The 24,108-nt window shown below is 44.6% G+C and overlaps 2 protein-coding genes across 7 annotated transcripts in view; both read left to right on the forward strand.

Annotated features, from left to right (window-relative positions):
• The first annotated feature begins 2,546 nt into the window (after positions 1-2,546).
• Positions 2,547-6,566, forward strand: LOC115609633 (cytochrome c oxidase subunit 7A2, mitochondrial). The gene is made up of 4 exons (XM_030490113.1): positions 2,547-2,696; positions 3,876-3,965; positions 5,409-5,493; positions 6,359-6,566. Exons 1-4 carry the CDS (start codon positions 2,661-2,663, stop codon positions 6,415-6,417), a joined length of 270 nt encoding a protein of 89 aa, XP_030345973.1. The 5' UTR covers positions 2,547-2,660; the 3' UTR covers positions 6,418-6,566.
• A 14,385-nt stretch (positions 6,567-20,951) lies between these two features.
• COL12A1 (collagen type XII alpha 1 chain) overlaps positions 20,952-24,108 on the forward strand; it is a 102,009-nt gene continuing 98,852 nt past the window's right edge. For 2 of the 6 annotated variants that reach the window (XM_030490235.1, XM_030490232.1), the window contains exons 1-3: positions 20,957-21,300; positions 22,118-22,265; positions 23,998-24,105. Coding sequence is in view for 4 of the 6 variants with exons in the window: in XM_030490232.1 (XP_030346092.1) it covers positions 24,033-24,105 (73 nt within the window). In the remaining 2 variants the exon portion in view is untranslated. Of the gene's footprint in view, positions 21,301-22,117; positions 22,266-23,997; positions 24,106-24,108 lie in introns of all 6 variants that reach the window. The other 4 variants (XM_030490230.1, XM_030490233.1, XM_030490234.1 and 1 more) reach the window with 2 other exon arrangements.

Consider the following 24,108-nt stretch of genomic DNA (forward strand, 5'->3'; position numbering starts at 1 on the left):
CTGTTGGGAATGAAATAGAGGAATAGAAGTGTAAGTCAATAATTATTGAAGCTCAAGAAGTAAAAATAAAGCTGAAAGTAGGTGTTCTTTCTCACTGGACCCTGATTTTGGCTACAGGTGACATAAACAGTTCAAGCAAACTGGACATGGGAGTTATGTACAAGTTTAATTGAATTTGTAACTGAGGATTGTGCCCAAATTTTGCAAAATAAGATGGTGAGATGTTTTAAGTGGAGTTAGAGGGCCAGGAATGTAATCAGTGACCTCACTGATTCCATTATGAAATGAGGGAGGATTGGACTGTGACATTCTTTGAAGAACTGAAAACACGATTGCCTCCAGGCTTGCCTGCTAAGGCTTGGGGTTACGTAGTTGAAGTTAGTGTTTGCTTCACAACAGATCCTTCTCAGCTTAAGAACAAATCTTTGTGCTCTCTGTCAGCAAGTTCTCCTAATGTAATTTTAGTGTATTATACAACTCAAAGTAACTTGGGAAATGCTTATAGTAAGATAGAATACAGCGTGTTTTCTCTCTTCATACACAATGTAGCTTTTAACTAGGTTAGCCAATTATTCTGTTTACGAGAAAATAATTAAACCGGTGGGCAGGCAAGACTGAGGAGGAGGTGGTTTAAAAAATGGACATTTTCAACTGTCCTGCTGCACCAGGGGCTTCCACTTCCACAGCTGGGTTGAATGTTAACTAACTCAGCTGTTTGTGTGATCTCTTTAGCAGGGTCTACATACCCTTCTATTGCTGATTTAAGAGGTCAGACATTTTTTGTGATGAATGCTTTTTAACATAGAGATTAACAGCCCTGTTTTCATTCCAGCTTAAACAAAATTGTTTAACAGTGAGTTTTGATTAACAGTTTTATTATTCTGCAGTACAATACATGCACAGGTTACTCTATCCAGTTAGGAAAAAGCAGTCTGAGTTTGCTTCTAGTGAAATATCCTCACCCAGAGTCAGCAAGATGCCACCTCTCTTTCCCTCAAGTTTTCATTTCTTCATAAATTGGCCAACACTGAAGACACCAGCTGTGCTTGCTCTGAGCAGCCATCCTCTAGCTTTGACTGGCATGTAATCCCACATGCCAAGCTCTAAGTATGGCCTTTCTGTTGTAAAGTGTATTTTGACAGGCAATAGCACTGAAGCTCAGACCTGTCTGGAAATGGTCCATGCAGCAGAAATTAAGCAATCATTGTTTACCTGGGGATTATGATCTTTCACCAGTATCTAAATATAACTGTGTGTATAAAAATCAGAATGCGAACAGTATATGTAGTTACAAGATGAAAGATTGTAAGAGGAATGAATGGAAATCCATCTTGCAGTAATAGTTATGTATTCTAAGTATTATTCTGTAATAACACTGCTTGAGTGGTTGAAAACTATTTGTTAAATAATGCATCAAATTTCCTCCTTTGTTACAACACATTTCTCCATGACTATGCTTTCTAAATGGTATTTTTAATAATTCTAACTCAGCTAAGACTATACCTATAAATACTTCTCCATCTTTGTGTTTTTACTTTCTTTCTGGGGCAGCCCTTCAGACTGAGAAGTGCTGTGCTTTGAGATACAATCCTTGTTACTTCCATACTAGATTGAGCACTAATTTGCCGTGTTTGACACACGTTATTCATCATGAGGTTTGGCACCAGCGCAAAAACAGCGTAACGCCAAGAACTGAGTGCACTGCAACTGCTGCAATGCCAGGAAGCAGTGTTCCTGACAGCACTGTATTTTAGTGTATGGTTGAAGCACGAGAAGATGCAATTATAGCACTAGACCTGCAATGCAGAAAAAACCATAGGCTGCTCAGAGTGCTTTTCTGAAGGGCAAAGAGCTTCTTCCTTCAGAATCGAATAGCCTTGCATTTCATACAAATCTGGTGTTAGTTCACTGCAATTATATATTGTAAAACATGGAACTGAAGTTGGGTTTTCTTTTTTCACATTCACATCCCTGCCACTAAGGGAGTTTGAGGCAGTGGGCAGGTACATATTTTAGGGTTTTTTTTTTGTGTGTGTAGTGGCTCAACAGAGGATGGCACATCTATCGCAGGGTGTAGGACACATACGGCTGGGCCAGGCTCTGCCTGGCTACATGTCCTGCCTCCATGACGGCCAAAGGGGATGGGCAGCAAGCGAGCCCACGGAAGAGCCCACTCTTCCGGGACATGCTCCCAGCCCTCTGCAGGTCTCAAACTTTTTAATGAAAGGTGACTTTTAAATCTGCAGGTAGCAGCTCTGAGGGATGTTTCTGTTACGGATGTGCCCATGTGCCCTTTGAAGGCAGGAGGTGGCCCGCAGCCACAGGATCCTGCGGCAGCAGTTTGCGCTGTCCTGCGCTGCGGCGCCGCTCGCCGCCGTTGTTTTACTGGGGAAAGACTGTCATGGGAGCGTGAGGAGTGGAACAGCCTTTCCTAGACCAGCTGGAGAGAGCCGCCCTTCCAGGCCCCTGTGCGGCAGCCATGTCCCCCACTGCCACCTCCGCCTGCCGCCCTCCTCCCCCCCGGAGGCTTGCGGGGCGGGGCGGCGCTGTGGGCCCTGCGGCGGCGCTCTGGGCGCGCCGCGCCGCGGCCTCTCTGGTACTGTGGGTGTGTGCGGGGGAGCTGCTTCCGGTTCCGCTGCCCTTGCTGCCGGCGGGAGGTGATGGGACCAAGAGCCGCGATGTGGCGGAACCTGCTGGTGAGGCCGCCGCGCCGGGCCGGGCTGGGGGAGGGAGGGGGTAGCAGCGCAGCGCAGTCCGCCGGTGCGGCAGGGCGCTGGGGAGGGTTGTGTGGGGACACGGCTCCATCAGGGGCTGTCGGCGCCCGCCCGGTGACCTCCCCGCCGGGCGCTGCTGCCGGTCGCTGCAGGAGGAGCCGTTCTGGGGGGGCGGGGGGAGGCAGGAGGGGAGGAAGTGCTACATGTCGGGTGCTGTCCCGCTCGCTCCACCTAGTGCTGAACTTTGCGTACTTGAAGGGGTGGGAGCCGAGTCTGGGGCGCGCTTAGTCCGTCTCTGAGGAGATAAATTTGTGTTTGGTGGGTGAGGGGAGGGGGTGAGTTGTTCCGTTAGCGGCAGCCGGTGTCACCCGGATGTTTGCGCCGTGGCTGCGTTGTTAGTGGCGGTAATTCTGTGGGCGCGGATCCGTGTCACCAGTGTCGGTTGAAGGACACTGGGCTGCGGGCGGCTTAGAGGAACAGCTGGCTCCTACCTTTGAGACGTGACCTGTTAGCGAAAGCAGGCTTTGAGCCACCGGAAGAATTACGGATCATTGGGGTTGGTGGCCAGACCGGTGCTGACGAGCTCAGGTATGTCTGACTGTGGAAACAGATCCCGGCTGAGGACACCGCAAGGTACCTTTAAACCGGCGGGGGGACGGGGTGAAGGAAAGAAGGAGGGAAGTGCCCTCTTCAGGTCTGTGAAGGTGAGCTCCTGTGCTGGTGGCCAGCCCGTGAACTGCAGCTGTGACAGAAGATCCTTGTCTGTGCAGACATGCGTGTCTTAAATATTATGGTCCCCATCGCTAGTCAGACACAATAAATGGTGCCTAAAACTGAGATCTAAGGGACACAGGTCAAGAATTCCCTAAAGAGGACGCTAATTATGAAGGTTATGCTGCAGATCCATAAATTTGCTGTATCTTATTGAAAGTAATTTCCCCGAGTTTTCCCTTTTTAGGTAATCAGTCCTTTACATAATCTGTTGAAAGACTGACCGAATTCACAACCAGGGGGTTTTGGTGAAGTTTTGCTTGCTTGTTTGAGACTTTCTTCCTTTCTCTTCCACTTCTGTCTTACTTTTAAAGAAACTGTTTCTACCCAGTTTGGATGTAGCTGAAAAATGTCACTGTTTTTAAAAAAATGTTTTATCTTTTATTTCAGGGTCTTCGCCAGATTTCCCAGAGGACCATAAGCACTGCTTCACGCAGGCAGCTTATAAATAGAGTTCCTGAGAAGCAGAAGCTTTTTCAGGTATGGAATGAGCACTGATAGTAGAATAATGTTAGAAGAGTAACACTGCTTTAGTAGATCATCACTGCATACGTTTTGTTTCAAAAGAACTGGGGAGAGTCCTCTTTACATCTGAGAGGTGAGCTCTTGAAATCAGTAGTGTGACTTCAGTGCTTGAAATCAGCAGTTATTTCCTACAGAGATGAAGAGTATTTGTACATTCATACTTGACTTGCTCTTTAGGTTATTTTACTGTGTGAAATGATTTGTACCCAAGTTTCTTATGGGCAGTAGGTACTGTACAAAAATAAAGACAAAGTGCTCTGAAATGAGATGAGATGGGGGAGTATGTCCTAAGAACAAATAGAGAAAAACAGCAAGCGAGAGGACAGAAGTACAATGAAAAGTTAAGCCTGCAATCTTACAGCTATATCTATAGCTCACAGATGAACCCCAGAATTCTTAATGAGGATGTGGTATTACTGTACTTCTTTGTTACGAAAGCAGTAAAGGTCGTAAGGGATTGGATTCACTTCTAGAAAAATACTGAATGTTTAAAAATAATTTCCGAGTTACTCTCTTCTTGATTGATAGGGCCACCTAGTGAGAACCAGTGGTTCTTCAAATGCCAAAGGAGTGGATGCCCCAAAGCTTATTCCCAGCTGTGAGCCATAACCTGGAGCAGTAGCTGTGTACTGAGGATAGGCTAGAGTGGGCTTCAGCGATGTGAAAGGGTTATAAGCCCCAGTTTAGTAGTTTTTGTGTCTTGTTGCTTTCCTTCCAAATGAAGGAGAAAGCCAGTCATGTTGGGACACTGCCTAAGGAGCACAACGTTCATTGCGAGCCAAGAGGAAGCGGGATGTTGATGATGGGTGAGGTCAGAGGTTCTGTTTCTGCTGGAGGAGGTCTCTCGGCCTGTCTCTTCCTCCTCACATTCCTTTCTTGGACAGCAGGTTGAGCTGGGCTGGCTTGCAGGTCACCAGCACTGAGGCTGGCCTCAATTCCAGAGCAGCGTGAACTTGCTGACAAGGGTAAAGATCACATAGATCCAATGTTTAGGAGTTTTACTTCAGGTGGAGAAAAATAATTTGCTGTATGACAAACAAATGACAACAGGTGACCCTTGTCGCTCCCTGTAGCAGGGATTGACTAAGCTGGAGATGGGAAGTTTCTAGGGATGGTAGTTGTATCCTGACGACTGGCATCAGAAGTGTTTAGGCATTTGTCAGTCACTGCTTTAGAGATGAATGTGCATGGTAACTATACTTCCCCAGTGAGTGATCATCTGATACCAGAGTGAAAGCTTGAAAGACAAAGCAGAATCTAAATAAGGTTCAGTGTCTTTTGGTTGTTGGGAAGATAATTTGGGGCAGTAATTCCTGTTCTGGGTAATTCTCGTTATGTTAATGCGATGTTGCAAGAACTGTATTTAAATAGTTTCTTTTTGTCCCTTGTTTCCATTAGGAGGATAATGGCATCCCAGTGCATCTCAAAGGTGGCGTAATGGATAATGTGTTGTATAGAATCACCATGGGTCTTACAGTTTTTGGTAAGGCTAATACAAAAATATTTATGCTGCTATTAAAGTACTTTTTCTTTGGTACAATCTCCAACATGACTGGTGTTCCCTCTGTGAATTAGTTTTGCAATTCCTTCAGTCTGTTCTTTAGAATATGCAAAATGCATGTAGAGAGGGGAAAAACCAAACCATTTGGTTATCCTATCTATTTATCTGTGCTTTCTCAAGTTCAGCTTTTCAGATGGCTTTTTTTCCCTTGACTGATAGTACTATGGGCTGAATACTCCTTCAGAATTCATGTATGATGTTAGAGAAAACTAGAACTACTTGCAAAGCTTATTCTGAAAAGGAGTAAAATGTAAGCACAGCACACACATATACCAGGTTTCTCGCTAGCCTGACTTCTTTTAGTGCTGGGTGATACTTGACGTGCTGAGACTCCACGTGCTGTGAAAGCTTGTGGAATATAGCCACGCTGCATGATACTGCATATATTTAACCTTTATGTTGCTTGTTAGATAATTTTGTGGTAGCTTCTAACTTAAATATGTCGATCCGATGGATTTTCAGTTTGGTTACTTTAAGAATGAATAACCATTACTTTATGATTGTCTGTATAGGTTCCATAAACATGCCTCTCCCCCTTTTTTTATTTTCCTGTTTCTTTATGCAGTCTATGGAGAAGTATGTAAGGATTTTTTTTTTCCCCTAAAACATAAATTGTCGCCCCCCAAAAAAGTAAAAATCATTGAGACCTGGCTATGGAAATGTGTTGTGTTTGAACTCCAGCTGTTTATTGTCAATATTTCTTCTGGAACAAACTCGGAAAAGAAAGCCAACTTGAAAGGAATTCTGTTTACCTCTCTGAAGATACCTTTTCTGTGTCTTTTTTCAGGAACAGTCTACGTTTTTTATGTGCTGACTGTCGCTTCAATGCCCAAGAAGCAGAAATGATTCCAGTTCAAGATGCCTCTGTGGCTAGCATCTCTTCGTCCAATTCCATGTGACTACGATGGCAGCTTATAAGCAGCTGGCTTAAAGCTCGGGATCATAATTTAACTGTAATGTGTTAACTGCAATCAATAAAGCAGTTTTACATGGTGGTGTGGTGGTTTGGACTGTACCATGTGTGTGAACATTTTCAGTCATAGGCTTGCCAAGCTGGTGGAGAGGGCTTTAAGCTCAAGTTGCTGGGGAAGGGGAACCTCAGTCCATCCCACTCCTACCAGTTTGATGCCAGTGCCAGCAAGGGATGTCCAGAGCCTGGAAAGGGATCACAGGTCAGCGGAAGAGCACCTGAACTGCAGCGCAAAGGAATTCCAGCCACTCCAGCCAGTAAGTCAGTTTCACCGGGGACCAACTTAAATGCCTCTATGCAAAAATGCACATAGCATGGGGAGCAAGTGAGAGATGTTAGAGACGTGCACACATCTGCAGGGCTATGGTCTTATTGGCACCACAGAGACATAGTGGGGTGGCTCCTATGATTGGAGTGTTGCAACGGAAGGTACTGCCAGGCTCATTAGGAAGGACAGGCAGGGGAGGCAAGGTGAGCTTTTACTGTGTAGAGATGATAACACTGTTCTCTGCAGCTTTAAGTAGTCTCACTTGCACTCCACACCTTCATCTAATATATTTTTTTTCTAGAAGCTTTTCTCTGCTACAGCTTAATGGAATGTCATATTTCCTGAAAAGAATGAAGATTTCTAAGCCTGAAGATACAATTAGCAAATGATGATGTGTTTATCTTGCTGCCCATGAAATCAACGTATATTTTAGTCATGATTAAGACTCGGTAATCTTCCAGCGTTGCCTCATGGCTAAAGCCAGCTTGTTCCCAGTTATGAAGGTAAGTAAGCAATCAATTCTTTAGTATAAAAAAAGTTTGAGAACTTGAGGGTGTTCTAGAGCAAATAATAGAGTGGTGGAGGGGAACAGTAAGTGTTAATACTAACTGTACTAGTGCAGTGCTAGAACTTCTCAATTGAAAAGGTTTACAGTGACTGTTAATTGTACAGATAATGTGGCGGTTGACTGATAATTTGATGAGGTTGAATTGGACCCTATTAAGCCAGAAATAATGAAGATATTGAAGGCAGTGCTTATAAAAGCTTCAAATTCTTATTAATAATAATTGTCAGGTTTTAATACTCTTTTGGAAGAATTTTTCCAGCACTCACTGTAACTTCCAGTTACACCATTTTCTGGGACAAGGATAGGCTAAATGCTTAGACTCCTGTCTCTATGAATTGTACTCTTCTGTAGTATGAGAATAGGACTGCCCCATGCCAGTAGGGTAGGAGCAGATCTAGTTTGTAAGTACACACTAGGTTAAGTGGATTAGGTTTCAAACAATTTAGCACAATTTGGGTTGGGAGGGACCTCTGAGAGTCAATTGGTCCAATCTTCTGCCACTTCAGAACTGTCCTGCTCAACCCAGCCCAGGGCCTCGAGCTGTCACATGGAGACCATCTCCAGGGACAGAGGTTCTAGAGCCTCTGTGCAACCCGCTCCAGGGTTTCGTTGCCCTTTCTCTGAAGAGTGTCTTTGCTTCTCTGGGATACAGGAACGTGTGTGTTTAGAGGATGGCTGTTGGCCTTCCTATAACACAGATCTGAATGAAGCCACAATTGTACTTGACTACTTCCACCTACATGACCATGAATTTTACAAACTTAATGGGGAAAGCAGGAATCTTTCTATGTGTTAAGACCTCTCACAGAAAATGAGGCAAAAGCTGTAGGCATGGCTGAGTTTTAGGTTGCTGCTACTCTTTCGTGTCAGGGTGTCGGTAGCTGCTGCTTCTGAAGCTCAGTCAACACTACGGTTTCTGGGATTGCTGTCAGTTCTGCTCTAATGTAATTTATAATGGGTCACTGCAAGCTTTCTGGGAGCAATCTGAACTGTGTGCCTTAAGCTAGGTTATGTGCCTTAACAGTAGCATGGTTGAGGAGTGCTCACCTGCTCTGTTTCACCAGCAGAACTGTGTGACAGCTCTCTGCGTATGCAGAGGCACAACAAATGGCTCATAACACTAATGATCATGATCCTTTCCAAAGTTGTCCTCTTTTGGTGGCAGAGGGGGTGTTTATCAGCTTGCTATGGCACTGACAGCCACAAATACAACTGGAGAGCCATCATTGTCTTTGGGGGAGAAGAAATCGTGGTCTAGAATTCGCAGGGATACCCAGTAATAAGTATTAGCTGCTGTCATGTACTTAAGAACAAGCCTTATATCTGAAGCAGCTAGTGCTGTCACTGAAAATACCTGCTCTATGATAACTGCTTCTAGGAAGTATCTTTAAGTTGATGAGTATAAGAATTACTTGTAAGCTACTCTGGTGTCTCTTAGTAGTTTGACTATTGCAATTACTGTGGAAGGACATCTCTGGGAACCAGTGTTAGCTGTGCATCCCTAGTTAAGTTTTATGTTCCTAATACCATTGTGCTTTTTGTAGCCTTTCTTCCACAAGTTGCTACTTGTGGGTTATTATGCTGAAAGTCTGGTGTTGACTCTGTAACAAATAGAGCTTCTAAAAATAATCCCAGAACATCAAAGTAATCCTTTTGTTTCTCCTCTCAGGGAAACAGTGGGTTTTCCAAAATGTGAAAATGAGCACAAAAATCTAGCTTCCCACTACAGCACTATTTTAAGCCTTTTGTGGGTTACGTTTGTTTAGAGCTTTCAATTGCTATCCTGGAGAACCAGAGTATGCTTGTTAAACTTGAGGCAAACTGGAAGAGAAGGGCCAGCATACTCAGAACTCTATAAGAGAACAAAAAATCTTAAAAGAAGAAGAGAGGGGGAATACCACTGATGGTAGTCTCTCTGCATACGTGGGTTTGGCCAGCTTCATGACCAAAAGAGTAAGAAGTGCCTGGATGGATGTCTCAGAAGAAGGTTTGGGACATGGGGTACAATTTATCTGGGAAGGAGCATTAATGCCTAAAAGGAAGAGAAACCTCACAGCACAGTGAGCTGTGCTTCACAACATGCAGAGGAATCAGTCTGCTCTCTGTGACACTGGTAAGGCTTCTGCTGCTACCATGTGCCCAGGGCTACTACCAAGATGTGGACCAAGTGGTGGGCATCTGGAAGGCAGTGTAAGGAAAGACCAAAATCTTTAAAAGCCTATATCCTTTCCCACCCGCGGGAATTGGGAGGAATCTTGAAAGAAGGACAATTGTTTAAATAATAGAAACCCTGCGATGAGCTGGGTGGCAAACGTGCGTTTCTGTGTGCAACCGAAGCAGAACGTGCAGCCGCTGTTCTCGCAATCAACCGCATCTCAGAGTCTGCTGTCTCAGGAATGTGCTGGCTCGCAAGCTGTGCTGCAGGCAGCAGCCCTGGCAGGAGGGCACGTGGGGTAAATGCAAGCATTTAAATGCTATTTAAATGAGTAACAAATGACAAACAACTGCTGTGCTGCTGCCGAGGGCTCACAGGGTGGCGTATGCAAGCCATGGGTCTGCCAGCACGTCTGGATCTTTGCTGCTGGAGGAGCAGTAGGAGGATGAAACCAAACAAGACCCACAGTCAGCTGAACACCATTTTCTGGGACAAAACTAGCAGGGAAATTCCCATCTAACTGTTCCCTCTATATGTGTAATTTGTTGCAGGCATGTCCGCATCCCAGTCTGCCAGAAGGTGTAAACTAAGTGTCTCTACTGCCTATACTGTCTTTAGGAAAATGCAAAAATAGGGCTATGCATCTGCTCTAGGGCTAAAATGAACATCAAGTGTTTGGAAGTATCTGAAGATCTTCAGTCTCCGTACAGGCATTTTATGAGTAGCAGAAAATAAAATAAGCAACATCTATTACTCCCTGCTAATGCAAAAAAATGATACATTAAAAAAAGACTGAAATGGTTGGTGATACGAAGTCATGGACTGGTAGCAGTTAACACACCTAAATTGTGAGCTCTTCTCTGATTCTACTACTGTAGTGCTCAATTACCATCCTTAAATCAGTATTTTCTGGAGTTAGGTATTATACTGATGTACAATATCGCTCCCTTACTGCTGTACTACTTCTGATTTGTCTTTAGGCAATACACATGGTATCTTTCCCAAATGACATTTCCTGTAAACTTTATTTCCTATTTCAGGTTCATGTAAAATTTATTTTTCAGTTACTTTTATTAGAAATGGTAGCTATGATTTTTTTTTTTTTATATTTTGCTTTAAAGGATGGGAAAGCCCCCGGGAGCTGAGGACATGGGAATGCTGTCCTGGCTTCCTGAGCTGGGTTGTTTTAATTGTCACCCCAAAAATATGGGGGGCATTTTCTGCTAGATAGGCAATGAGTACTCCATCTCTTCCACTTCCTTAGCTCCCCTATTTTTCATTATTTAAGCTTTTAAAGTTAAATGGTTTTAAGGTTAACAAAGCAAGCTTAGTAGTGTGCCAACTTTGGCAGAATGGAAAAACCCCAACAACTTGTTTGTGCTACTGTAAGAGAAATAACTATTCAAACAATAATCAGATTAAACAGATAAAGATTAAATCCTCAGTATTGCAGTTCTAGGTTACACAATCATTTCTGAGACTCCAGATGTACAGACCATGTTTTACTTTGCCCCTTTGCAAGGTAGCTCAGAACTATATACTCTTAGAACTGTGCCCTGGGCTACATTTTCTTGGCTGTTGAACATAAGTGTCGATCCAATTAGCCTGATGCACATAAACATTTCCCCAGTAAAAGTCTGAGGACTAACAATATGCAGTATCACAGCACCAGCTTCCTAAAAGACACCATGAGAACAGTTCAGAAACTCTCAGAAGTAAAAAGAAAACACCAGCGAGATCTCAAAGAGCATGATGTTACCTGTACTTTCTTTTTTTTTCCAAGATCTCAGAGTAAAAGTACCACTTTTCTAACATTGCTCACCTTGGCTATCAGTGCTCTGAGCTATGAGAAAGTGTGATCATAGGGTTTTTTGCATCTTTCATACTAAGCAGCCCTTCCTTAATCACCCATTCTTTCTCAATCCTGTTACGCTTCAAAATGCTGGACGCTGACCTTCATAGCTACTAGAGTGAATCAGACTTTCAAAGACAAAATCAATCTGATCGACCTGACTTGACCCTAAATAATGTATTCAGGGGATGAGTAAGTCAAAACCAACATATCTTTTCATGTGCGTGCTTGTGCAATTATTTTTTAAAGAAGTTCCTTTTAATAATAACAGCACCTTCTCCAGTCTGACTTGCCTGAGACATTCCACTTATTTTTTCAGTAGTCAATTCTACTGTAAAAATAATTGTCCAGAAGTGCAATCTGAGGAGAATCCCTTGGCTGCACTGTACTTTTACTGAATGTGATATTCAAGTCTTCAAACTTGGTGGGCAGCACATACAGTCTGTGATACATGTTTTGGTCTTGTCTCAATATTTCTCAAGAGTTGCTCTTATTATTCATAGGTTTTCTATCAGATCAACTGATCACAGGCTTTGCTGAGACACATGCAAAGCTAAAGCACATTGGTATCTATTGTCTAAGAAAGATGCATCCTCGCAAAGAAAAGGTAAATGGCCCCGATTCCTGTTTATAAATGTTGTGGCAAGCCAGATTCACTCTTGGGGGCTGGGAGGTACTTGAGAGAAGTGTGTTATCCCACTGAGTCCCCAGTCAGGCAGTCCTGGTTTTAGCTCCTTGGGAAATACCAGTATCTGTATATAGTTCACAAAATACTCCCATTGCATATAGCCTGCTGTGTCCTACAGAACACTGCCAGAGGAATAAATTTCTCCTTTGCTAATGTGTTTCTTTTCTCGAGTTCCTAATCCACCAATCTGAACTTTCTGAAACATAAAGATCTTTCCTGTGTCTGGTTTATGTGGGGCATGTAACTATCCTTCCTCTCCCTCACCAGTATTTCACTGTTTTATTGTTATGTTACTAGCTTTGGTATTTTCATTAGTGAAACCCTCTGTCTCTTGTCTTGTTGAGTCTTTGCTGGCTGCAAAATAGCAAGTTGCTGTCCTGTGGGCACGGAAATAAATTGGAAAGGGATGCAGTCCTAAGATCTGGTAATATTTAAGCTTTACATACACCAGAACATGGGATGGAGCTGCAACGGAAAAGACCACAGGAGGTTCTTACTACCAAATTAATATTCCTCTAAGAGTTTCTATGCAAATCCCCTGGTATCATTCTCATCAATGTGACGATAACATTATGCATAGATATTCAGAGATGCTTTTGGGAAGAAAAGGGAGAGAGTGGGATTCCGTGCTGGTAGAGCTTGTCTCACCTGTTGAGACAGTTTGTTCCCAATAGTAGCTCCTGTTCCTACAGGTGTGCAAGGAGGAGCTTGTTATTCCATTGGGACCTTTAAGCTACAAATGTGTTCTTTAATTGAGCTATATATGTTTATTTAATATCTAACTGGTTCCACATTGTTTCATCTCCACATGAGCGCTTACTCTGGATGACTAATGCCCTGGGACCTGAAGTTTATAATGGAAAGGCTGTCACACACATGCAATCTTATCTACCATAACACTATGCAAAAGGGAATTATGTAATTAAATCATTTTAATGATCTCTATTGCTCAGTAGGAAATTACAAGTCCCAAAGGAGCCAGGCCAACTTTGTTATCAAGGTTTATCCAGTCATCTCTTAGGAGCAGTAGGGCACATTTTGCTAAATATAGTGCGTTTGCTAATATGTGCCATGTGTGGAGCATTGCATTGGGACCACTGGGCCACAGAGCTGGAGCGCAGTGCACCAGGGGGTAAGTACACCTTCTCCCTTTGGCTGAGACTTTCAGAAATAAGAGCCTAAACTTAGACTCCTAAAATTCATACCCAGACATTCACATAAATAGCCTGATTTTTTTAGAAGAGCAATACCAAGAAATTCCCTTCTATTAAAATCATAAAATGGGGAAAAAAAATCTTACAACAACAACAACGGATTTTATTATTTCTGGAAAAAATACTCAAAACCATGGCCAGATTAATGGGAAAAGAAGAGGGGAATCACAGCTTTTGGTTACCCCTGCTTAATTAGATATGGGGTGTCAGCCGCAGTTCCTGAAAGGAAGTCACAAAACTTGGGAGTGGTACAGGAGAGACATCAACCATATACCTAGGCAGTAAAAGCTGCATATGGTGTATTTTACAGAGTTAGGCAGGAACCTCTGTCACAATCTTAACCTCCCCGTTCAGGTCTGAGATCCAAAAGCAGATGGGTAGAGACTGGAAATCACTACTATTTAAACATCTTTTCATCAACATCAGGCCCATTTGCTGGTCTCATTCTGGTTCCCAGTAAATAGGTATTTACATGAGCAGACTACAAAACAGAAGACTTGGCTGACAAAAATATCAAGTTGAAAAGTACTCAATCCAGTTGCCTGAACTTAGGTGCCTAGCACCATCTCAGGCTATATTTGAGGCACTTGCTTGGGGCTGGCAGATACAACAGAGGAACTTCAGGAGAATGCACACTTGTGTAATAGCAGCTGGAGGCCTAACAGGATGCCTGTGGCACCCAAAACAGCACTTCTGCCTCCTAAGTGGTCCAGTACAGTTCAAGATGTGTGTATATGGGTCCTGAGTGGTAGCTGGCACCTCCACAAGAGGTCTCAGGTGCTGCAGGGCACTTAAAATGGCTCTACAGCCCAGTGTGAAAGCAGCTGAGCCAAGTCCTGTGGATGGCAGGTAGCTAAATTGCTCAGGCATCACTGAGTTCATTGACTAGATCTTCATCAGCCAATGCAGAAGTTTAGATGCTGGGCTCACATTCAGGCACCTAAATGTATCTTAACCCAGAGCCAAATGCCACCTGAGGTTACCACACAGGACAGAAGAATGGGTGCAGCTAATGATCTCAAGCAGTAAAGCTACAATGGTGGGGCATGTGTCAAGAAGCACAACCCTTGTCTGCCTTCTCAGTTTCTCTGGAGGTTAGAGAAGCAGATTCTGGAGTTTTTATTAGTAAGTAAGGTCCTAACACCCAGTCCTAGCATAAAAGAAAGGGACCTCATCTTGTAGCTGCTGCTGTTTTTAACTGGGGAAGATCATGGTGTAGTAAAGCCCCACACTGTGGTGTGCCTTAAGCAGCTTGTTGTCACCTAAATACATTTCAAAGAACAGTTGGCCAGAGGGTAAAGGAGCAGCAGGTCAGATTTACCAGCTGAACATTTGTACTCTAGAAAATGGAATAACAAAGGATGGAAAGAACCTGGGTGGTGTCTCAGTGTAATTTTGTGCTTTAAAAAATACTTGTTTAAAAATTCTAGGCAGATTTTTTTTATATATACTTTTTTTTTCTTTTTGGTTGGTAAAACAAGTAAGAGGCACTGGAGTTAGCAGCAAACATGTTTCCCCAGAGGCGAATATATTATAATGGAAATCAGGACAACGCCAAAACCAAGACAAGTTCAATAAACTGGGGTGGCTAAAAAATAACAGAGTAGTGTGGCCAGCTGGAAGGCATCCAAGAGAGCAGAGGAAAGGGCATATGGAAAACGACATTATAACAGCTTCTTGTGAAGCCTCTCTGCCGGCTGTAGAGGTGGTGATACATGAGAGAGACATTGATCTCCAAGAGGTGAAAAAGGCTGTCAGCAAAGAGTGGGTAGGAGCTTTCAAGTAACCTTTAAGAGTAGAAAAAACCCCCAATAGTTTTCTGTTTACACAACAGAGTGCTTCTGATACTGAAGCACAGGGCAACATCTATTTATAGTCCAAATAAATCTTATGTTCTGGTATTTGGAACTGTCAGCATTCAGCATACTGGAAAGCAGCAGCCACAAGGCTGCATTAAGAAATGCCGGTTTAAATCTGCATTATTTTGCTCCGTTTATTTTCCTCTTTAGCCACTAGCCAATCGTGACTTGTGCAAAAGAAACAAATTTCTTTTTTTTAAAGTTAGCTCAGGTGGAGTTCATAAATGTCCTGACAGGTGATTCCTAGGCAGTGCTTTTAATGCCTGCGAACTAAGCTCTCGCCTGACTCTTTTTTCCGCAAAACCTCAAACTTTCCATGTGTCCATCAATACCTGTGATAGATGACATGCAGATGAGAACCCCACAGGTCTCATGGAAATATATGTAGCCTGGGCTATCCAGCTCTGTGGGCCCTGTGTATTTCCTGGCCATGTCCTGGCCCAAGTTTTGCCTCTTGTGCTCTTTCTTTTGGAGAGGAAAGAGCTGTGGTGAATGCCACAGCCTGCAGGCTGGATACCAAGGTCCTGAGGTTGGGAAGGTGGGGGAACGGGGGAGCAGGGATGATGATCATCATGGAGTCCATCTCTCCTGAAGTTTAGAAATGGTCAAAAAATTACATGACTGTCAAGTGTAGACATACCGTAACAGCAATATGTGTTTAGTAAGACTGGTGGGGGTTGTATGTCTGGAAGTCACGTGTAGGAAGGAATCTCCCAGTCCTGGTCCTTTGCTCCCAGGGAGAAAGTTTGCAGAGATGCCAGTGAAGCAGACAATTAATTTTCCTTGCTAAACTGAGACTATTTTAGTGGAATCATCCAAACATACAGGTTTCTCTGGTGTAGATTTGTTTTTTCCCTAAATAATTTTAACTTTCACTTCAGAGTAGACTTTTACTCTGTAGATCCAACTTATTTCTAATGGCTGTGCTCATAGTCCAGCTATGGACAACATGCAACTCACCTAGAATAAGTTATTATCTGTTGTCAGCCACTAGGAAACAGCTCCCCAAAGTATGCTGTTAGTACTTCAGTATGGTATGGAGGGTTTCTCTTTGAAGCCCTGGCACGCTTTAAATAATGGGGGATGAACTAAATGGCCTCTCAGGATCTTTTCCATCCTCATTTGTTATGGTTCTGTGCATTTGTGTCAGATTCGCTTGCCAGAGTGCTTAAGCTTTTGAATGTTTGTTTTGATGAACTGACAGGAAGTTTAGGGCTGACCTTTATGTCCTCTAAGCCTTCTTGGAAAGATGTGTATGGGGAGAGAGTGCAGCAGCAGCTGAGTATTCCCCTTTGATAGCTTCCCTCTGACCTGCTCCTCAATCAGGGAATCACAGCATTGCTCTATACTCAATGCCTTTTGTGCCAGGGGAGGAGAGAAAGACAGCATCAGAAGTTGCCCTAATGACATGTATTTGGTCTTAAAATTCCCCCATTATCATTATTTATTCCACTGTCTGCAGCAATGGGACCAAGTCTCTCATTAGCTAACACAACTTGAACCTTTAACACTTTTGGATTCAGGCACAAGCTTATCTTCTCTGTAAGCCTACCTACCACCTACACAGACCCTCCTGTCACAATATATATTTATATTTTTGGACATAGAAGTACTAAGAAGAGTTAGCAAAATGCTTCTATTCAGAGCTTGGCACTCCACCATTTTAGACCTTGCTGCTGATTAATATTGTGTGTTTCTTTGTAGGGAGTAATTACATTGAAATAGTTGAAGGGTTACTAAGTGTAGGGGAACACATGGCTATTAACCTTTCATCATATGTTGAATCCAATTAGGTACTCGGAGAACACTGTGTTATAAAGTTCTGCAAGTAGCTGCTAGTGACTTTTAAAAGTGTTTTGATTTTTTAAAATGACGTGTTTCCTCAGTGTATGTTCTTTCACTGGGGACCCCTCAGCCACATCGAGAAGAGGAATGCTTAGACCCGCATTTGCAAGTCTCTGTGGCTAGTCCATTGCTCTGACAGGAACAGTTGTGTTAAGACATAATGTGATACCTGATAAATATACAGGGTCACTGTCCTCAGTTAGTTTATTTTCTTGCCTTCTTTAATCAAGCAAGATTTGTATTGGCTTCATTAGAGAATGCTTCCTGAATAGATCAGGATTCTGTTCTGAAATGAAGAACTAGCTTCTTTGAAAGAAAACAACTTAATTTAGGAATGTTTTGATATAAACCATGTTAGTGTATATATATGGAAGGGACTATAAAAGCATTGCATTTTTTTTTTTTCCAATTTTAGCATTAAAACTCTGATATCTTTAAAAAATGACAGCCTACAAATTAACTGGCTTTTGTAAGACCAAATAAAAGGCCAGTTCCTTTCTATTTATACCTCTGCTTTTTAATGATTTATTTGCTTTTCCAGTTCTATTTATTTGGAGCCATAATAATTTCTTACTCTCAGAGCATTACTTGATGGGAAAAATCAGTTAGAGAAATTAAAGAAATAAATAGTTGCTAAGGAAAACATACCTGGTGAGACAGATAATTATTTCATGGCTGTAATACTCTCCAGGGATGCTGCTTCCATAGTTGTTCCACTAAATGAGTAGATTTGAGATAGGACCAGTCCTCTCTGAACACTGTTAATATAAGAAGCCATTCCTCATTATGAGAGGTCAGACTTGCACTGCTCTCTGAATACCAGCTCTGAAATGAAATTACCCAAAAAAATAAACACCAGAGAGAGTTCCTCTCATGCCATTGACTGGAAATCTGTTAGAGCAGGGCAGGGCCTGGAGGAAGCTGTTTGCTGTATTTTGTCCACCATTTTATGGATGCAGATACAATACTGTGCAATATTAGCTTTATGACTGATTTAATAGGGAATATAAAATATACAACACAAAGCTGTCCTTTGTGTTGTAAGGAATGAATGGGCCTCCTAAATGACTGTGCTAAGACAATGGAAATGATATTCAAGGTTTGCAGTGCTGAAATGCAGAACGTCCTGTTTTATTCTGTCCTGGCAATGCAGCCTGAGGAAACAAAAAAAGATGCCAGAAACACAAAGTAGCTTGAATTACTCTAGACCCAAAACCAGCTCAAAATTTCTAACAAATTCCAGGTTACCTGCAATACTAATATCACATACCTACACCAGAAATGGCCAATATTATTACAAGCATAACTGTTAATTCAAATCTTGATTTTTGTATTTAAATTTGTCAGTTACAATTTATTCAGCTTAGATAGCACAGAAAATTGCAGAGCTGGAGTGCATGGTCTTAATGTGTTTAACACTTGTCTAAGAAACAAGCAGACAGGAGAGTGTTAGTAAATGTTTATGCATTTCAGAAATGCCTTCTGCATCACATACTATGTACTCAGACAAGAATGTACATAGCAACAGAGCTGATTGAAAACAACCCATTTAATTACGTTGACGTATGGAAGGACACACTCTAAATGCAATTCACTGGTGTATTTTACATGTAAAAGACCTTAGGAGAAATATGGTTAGAACGGTTCGAACAAAGAGTTAAAGATAAGGTGAAATCCTGCTGTCCTTGGAGTCAATGCATTATTTGCTCTTGCCAGCTCTAGCCTTAGTTCATGCCAGGAAATTAAGCAAAGCTGGTCAGCCGAGAGGAATGGGAGATGGTCCCCTCAGCAGCCCCTAGGTCTGTGAGGGAGAGTCCAGGAGATTATCACATCCCTGAGAGACCCATTGCTTTCAAAGTCTCCACTCATACCAATCCAGTTGTAGCTTTAATAGCAAATTATTTAAAGATTTTAAAATAACTGTTCTGAGTGATTTAACTTTTAAATAGAATAATACATATTGTCTTCCATCCATGTTATTTGTATGAATTGATTTTAACAACATAGAATCTCAGATATCCTATGATGTAAAACTCCACAGTACATTGTAAAAAAAAACCTTTGCAGTGCACAAGTGATAAAAATACCTAATTTGCATTAATTAAATTCCTACGGAAGGGTATTTCATTGTAACCTCTGATGTCCATTCTTCTGAAACTATTGTTCACACCACATTTATACTGGTGTTCTTGGTGGTTTCATTCAGGAAATTAAATTGAAATTAAAAAAAGTATTATTTCTTAGAAATAATGCTTTTACATATTAGATCTAGATAGGAAGAAACTAAATTCCTCACGCTGAAATGCAAAAAGAGAAAATCCAACTCAACAGCTGGGCAAGGGGGTTAATAGGTCAAGAGTATTTGAAGGTTTATCAGCGGATGAGATGTTACTTTTGGAAAGTGCATTTTATCAATACCAGACAGCTGAAGCTGTGGCGTGTCCCTGAGAGTAGCTTACTCACTTCCAAAGTGTCTGGAAATGTCAGACAACCTCATTCAGCTCAGGAGAGACAAGTCCTCCCCTTGACATGTCCTTAATCACCCAATCCTGCAAAAAAACCGCCCCGGTAAACTATTCGTCTCCACTATCGGGCGCTTTCACCCGGGCTGGAACTTGCCCTGATTGCTCTGCAACTCACGTCTGTGCTTGAAGCTGACACGGGGCCAACATGACCCTGAAATCTTACCGACCTCTCCAAACAGGAGCCCTAGACGCCACGCTGAGAGTTTGCCCGGTGTTTCCCCCTCCTCAGCCTTCCCGGTCGTGTTTTCCGTCTCGTCTCTAATAAGCTGCTTTCTAACGCCAGCGGCGCGGGGCGCTCGCGGAAGCCTCGGCAGGGACAGGCGGGCGGCGGCCAGTGCCCCCCGTCGCCGCCGGGAGGCGCCCCCGCACCGCGAATGGCCCGGCTCCGGGGCGGGGGGGCGGTGAGGCACAGCAGCGGCTTCCCCCTGCGTCCCGCCCCAAGACGAGCTCTTCTCCGCGTTCCGGCTGCGCCGACCCTCTCCGCGGGGACGGTGACACCCCGTGCTTTAGCCCGCAGGGGTCCCGGAGGAGCCTCTTCCGAGAGCTTTACGGGGGATGCCGTTCCGCACGGATGCGGGAGCAGACACGTAGGGCGCGGAGCCTCTGAAAGCCCTGTCTGGCTCCGGCGGGCCGACCGGGCAGGGGAGAGACCGTGTGTCCCGCCGTGTCATCCTCGGGCACGACGCGCCGCGGGCAGGCTCCCGGGAACAAGCGAGGGGAAACCCTCGCGGAGCCTCACGCCCAACAGGCTGCCCGGTTTTGGAGGGTGCAGTTTCTTTTGGAGGCACACGGTTTCAGACGGGGGCCACGGGCGCGGGTTTGTCCATAGGGTGCGAGGGAGGAGGCTGTGGGGGCCCTGCGCCCCGTCCCCTCTACCGAGGGAGCCGCGACCGCCCCGCTGCAGGCGGCACCCGGCGCCGGCAGCGCTCGAAGCGAAACACCTATAAGGTGAGGGGGGTGGTTTAACGTATGTAGGCGGCACAGGATGAAGGCCAGACACACCTGAACGGTGTCAAAATGACTGCATTCTTTTTGCCCCCGAGGCTCCCGGCCGCGGCACCGGGGTTGCCCGCGCTTAGCTGCACGGCTGTCCCGGGGACCGGCGCCGGGGAGGGAGTCAGCGAGGGTGGAACACGGGGACTGCGTGGAAGCCCCCGCTCGGGGACACCCTCCGCGCCGCCGTCCCTCGAAGCCGTACCCGGAGACTCAGTTTTTCCACTGCCCTCCCGTGTCCCCCGCCTTTGGGAAGCTGAGGCGGGGGGGAAAGAGGGAGGGGGCGGCGGGACGGGCCCCTGCCTCTGGGCGCGCTGCCGCGGCGGCCGCCCGCCTCATGCCGCAGGAATGCGCGGAGGTATGCGCCAGTTTCCAGAAGTGCATCCCCTTCCTTGCTGGAGCAGACCAGCGCATATATCACCCGGTGGCAGCAGTCCACCTTCCCTGCAGTTTCGTAACCGCTTACGAGGGTAAATTGAGAGTTGGGAACAGCCCTCTATTAAGTAGCAGATTGAGAAGAGGCTCTTCCCACTTGGAGAAGGCAAGTCTTCCCAGACAGACCCCTCGCATCGGGAGCTACAGTAATCCAGGCGCCTCCTCTGCGCCCAGCTATTGCCGCTGCTTCTGCTCCTCCTTCGCCGCCGCTGCTACTTGCTGATCCCTCCACAAGGTGCCTCCGGAGCTTCATCCTTTCTCCTCCCTTTATCCGGGTCCGACGGCTGCTGCTGCTGCAGGCACCGCCGGAGGAGCTGCCCTGCCACCGGCTCCGGCCCCCTGCAGCCGCCCCTGAAGGTCTGTGCCCGCGCAGGAGCGGGGACCCCCTGCCCTCCCTTCGGCCGACCCCCTCTGCCTGCCCGTACCCACCACGCACGCAGCCCCTTCTGATGCGCTTTAGGCTGAGGCTGGCAGTGCCGGGCTGGAGGCTAGCACAGGAAGGGGGAAAGAGCGTGTGTGTGTTTCTGCGTGTGCGGGCTGGGCATGCCCGAGCCGGCTTGCGGGCGTGCGGCCGGAGGGGTGGAGGAGAGGCGCAGAGCGGAGCGCCCCGAGGGGCTGATGGCTGTCAAGGGCCCGGCAGGTGTCGGTGTCCCGGCCGCGGTGTCGGTGTCCCGGCCGCGGTGGCTCCCTCCGGCGGGAAGCCCCAGGCGGAGCCTGGTGTCAGCGCCCGGCGCGCCTGCAGGCACGCTACTGCTGCGGCTTTGGCAGGAGCTCTCGCTTCCCTCCCGTGTGTGTGCAGCTGTCGGTGATGCTTTCTCCTCTTTCCAAGGTGTTTTTTTTGGGGGGGGTTTTTTGTGGTTTTTTTGTTTTGTTTTGTTTTGTTTTGTTGTGATTTTGTTTTTGTTTTTTTTTTTTTTGTTTTTTTTTTTTTTAAATACCTTTGATAGGTGGTGGTGTGGGGTTTTTTGGTTTTGGTGGTTTTTTTTTTTTTTTTTTTTTCCTGTGGCGTTTTCGTTTATATTACTTTTTCTTCTTGAAAGTGGTAAGCGTTTTGCACTGTGCGGTTTGGGAATGCTTTGGCTAAGCTTTTGTGGGTTGAATTAGTGTGAGGTTGGTCTGGCATTGGTGAAAGACCGTGTTTGGTTTTTTTTTGTTATTATTATTTTTTGTTTAGAAGTGGTCTCTAAAGATCAATGAGAAAACCTTTATTCCTGACACAAAGTCTGCTTGTGTCCCTGCTGAGCCAGCGAGAGGACCTTTCCTCCGCCGTGTCCAGGCTTCCACACTCCTAAGTCTGTGAGAAGAAAACGAAGTGTTTCTAGGTGGGCAAATGAATGCTTTGGCTGAGACGTTTTATATCATGACAGAAAAATACGTATCGGAAGTGGCAGACCTGCAGCAGTAGTCAGCTCTTAGATGCCTTTGTGAGCTGACTAATTTCTGTTGCTCTTCAAAAGGGTCAAAAGATGGCACTCCAAGCCCACACGACATTTCCAGGACAAAAGTCCGTTTATGTTAAGTTTAGGCAATCCTTAAGCTCGCTGCAGAATGCAGTAGATGTGCTCAGGGACGCCCGTTTCCCACACAGAGCAGTGATATGATTTTGAAGCTTTCAGGACAATTTAATGCTAAGCATGGTATTTCTTGTGTTAGTGTCAGAGAGTTGTTAACATCAATATTACTCGTCTGTTTAGCCTCCGATGAGGTACCATTGGACTGAAACCATTGCTTAGTTTTTCTTCAAGCTCTTGGTATTTTTATGTGCAGCACAGGTATTTGGCTCAGGCAAGTGCATACAGCTGCCCGGCAGAAACTTGTTCAGTGTCAGTAACTGGGAAATTCCTGGATCTCCGTAGCATCTCCTCAGTAAATGTGCCTTGCTGGTTAGTTCTGTAGATGGCAGAAGAATATTATTTCCCCCTTCAGCTGTTTCGGCAGACTAATGATTTATGTATGTTTCTTTGTTTCGTTCTTGGCACCTTCCTGATAAAATCTGTTGCCTAATTGCTTTTGGAATTCTTTTTCCTCCAGCCTAATGGTGATATGTGATGCATTTATGACTTTATTCAAATAAATTACCCCTCCCCTTCTTTCCACAATAGAAAACCCCAAATTTCAGAAACACTGATATGCATATGCAATGAGGACTGTTCCTATTAGCCTTTACTTAGACAAGGAAATAATTTGGAAGTTTTGCTGGAGTAATTGGCAGTAATTTGAGGTGAGCTAGAGTGTATAGGTATGAAGGTAGAGCTGCTTGCGATTAGGAACCACTAACTTGGCCTAATCCCACCTATTTTGCTAGACAACCTGCGGTGATTGCAAGACTCTTTCACCTGCCTGCTTTTCATAGTGTATTTTAAATCTATTTTCTCTCAGGACATGTAAATGAATTATCAGATGTTGAAACATCATGGCTAGACAGATGCGTTAGGTTCCAGTTGTGTTACACACACTTCTGTATAATCTGTTTCAGATCTTCAAGAAATAAAGAATAGCACATTCGTAGGCAGAACTCCTCAAAAAAAGTTTTATTACAGTTTCCAAACTGCCTTGAGACCACTAAAACACAGCTAACTAAGTGCTTCAACAGTTACGAAAAAGGAGCCGAATAAAATCTCCAGCTGAAAGAGACATTTAGTTGATCCAAGGCAGGAATGACCTCTGAATTAGCTACCATCGCACTCAGTGATGAAGTCATGGAGCTCCCTCCTGGCTCCTGCCTGTGCAGAGGCATGGATCTTTATTGTATTTCCCTGATCAAATTAACCCCAACTAGGTTAAAGCCGTGTGTGCTTACTGTGATTGGAAAGGGTTCAGCAACAAAAGGCACATTATTGCGAGACGAGACTCTCCAGTTAGTCATGCAGATCTGTCATCGTCTTGGACAGCTTTCAAGTTAGAGGTTTCAACCTGGTCCCAGGGGTGGGGCTGGGGATAAGGGAACAAAGCGAAATCCACAGTTTGTCTTTTTTATGTCTCATGAATACACCCACACAATCCTCTAATCCATGCATATCATTTCCTTCTCCTTTCTCCCCCCCATCACTGCAGATTCATTCATGTTGTTGTGATCTGAAAGGGCAGAAATGAAGACAGCGCTCTGCTCGGCAGTCGCTGCTCTGTGTGCAGCCGCTCTCCTCTCCTCCATCGAGGCTGAAGGTA

Source organism: Strigops habroptila, chromosome 6 (genome assembly GCF_004027225.2).
Source record: "Strigops habroptila isolate Jane chromosome 6, bStrHab1.2.pri, whole genome shotgun sequence".
Taxonomy (NCBI): domain Eukaryota; kingdom Metazoa; phylum Chordata; class Aves; order Psittaciformes; family Psittacidae; genus Strigops; species Strigops habroptila.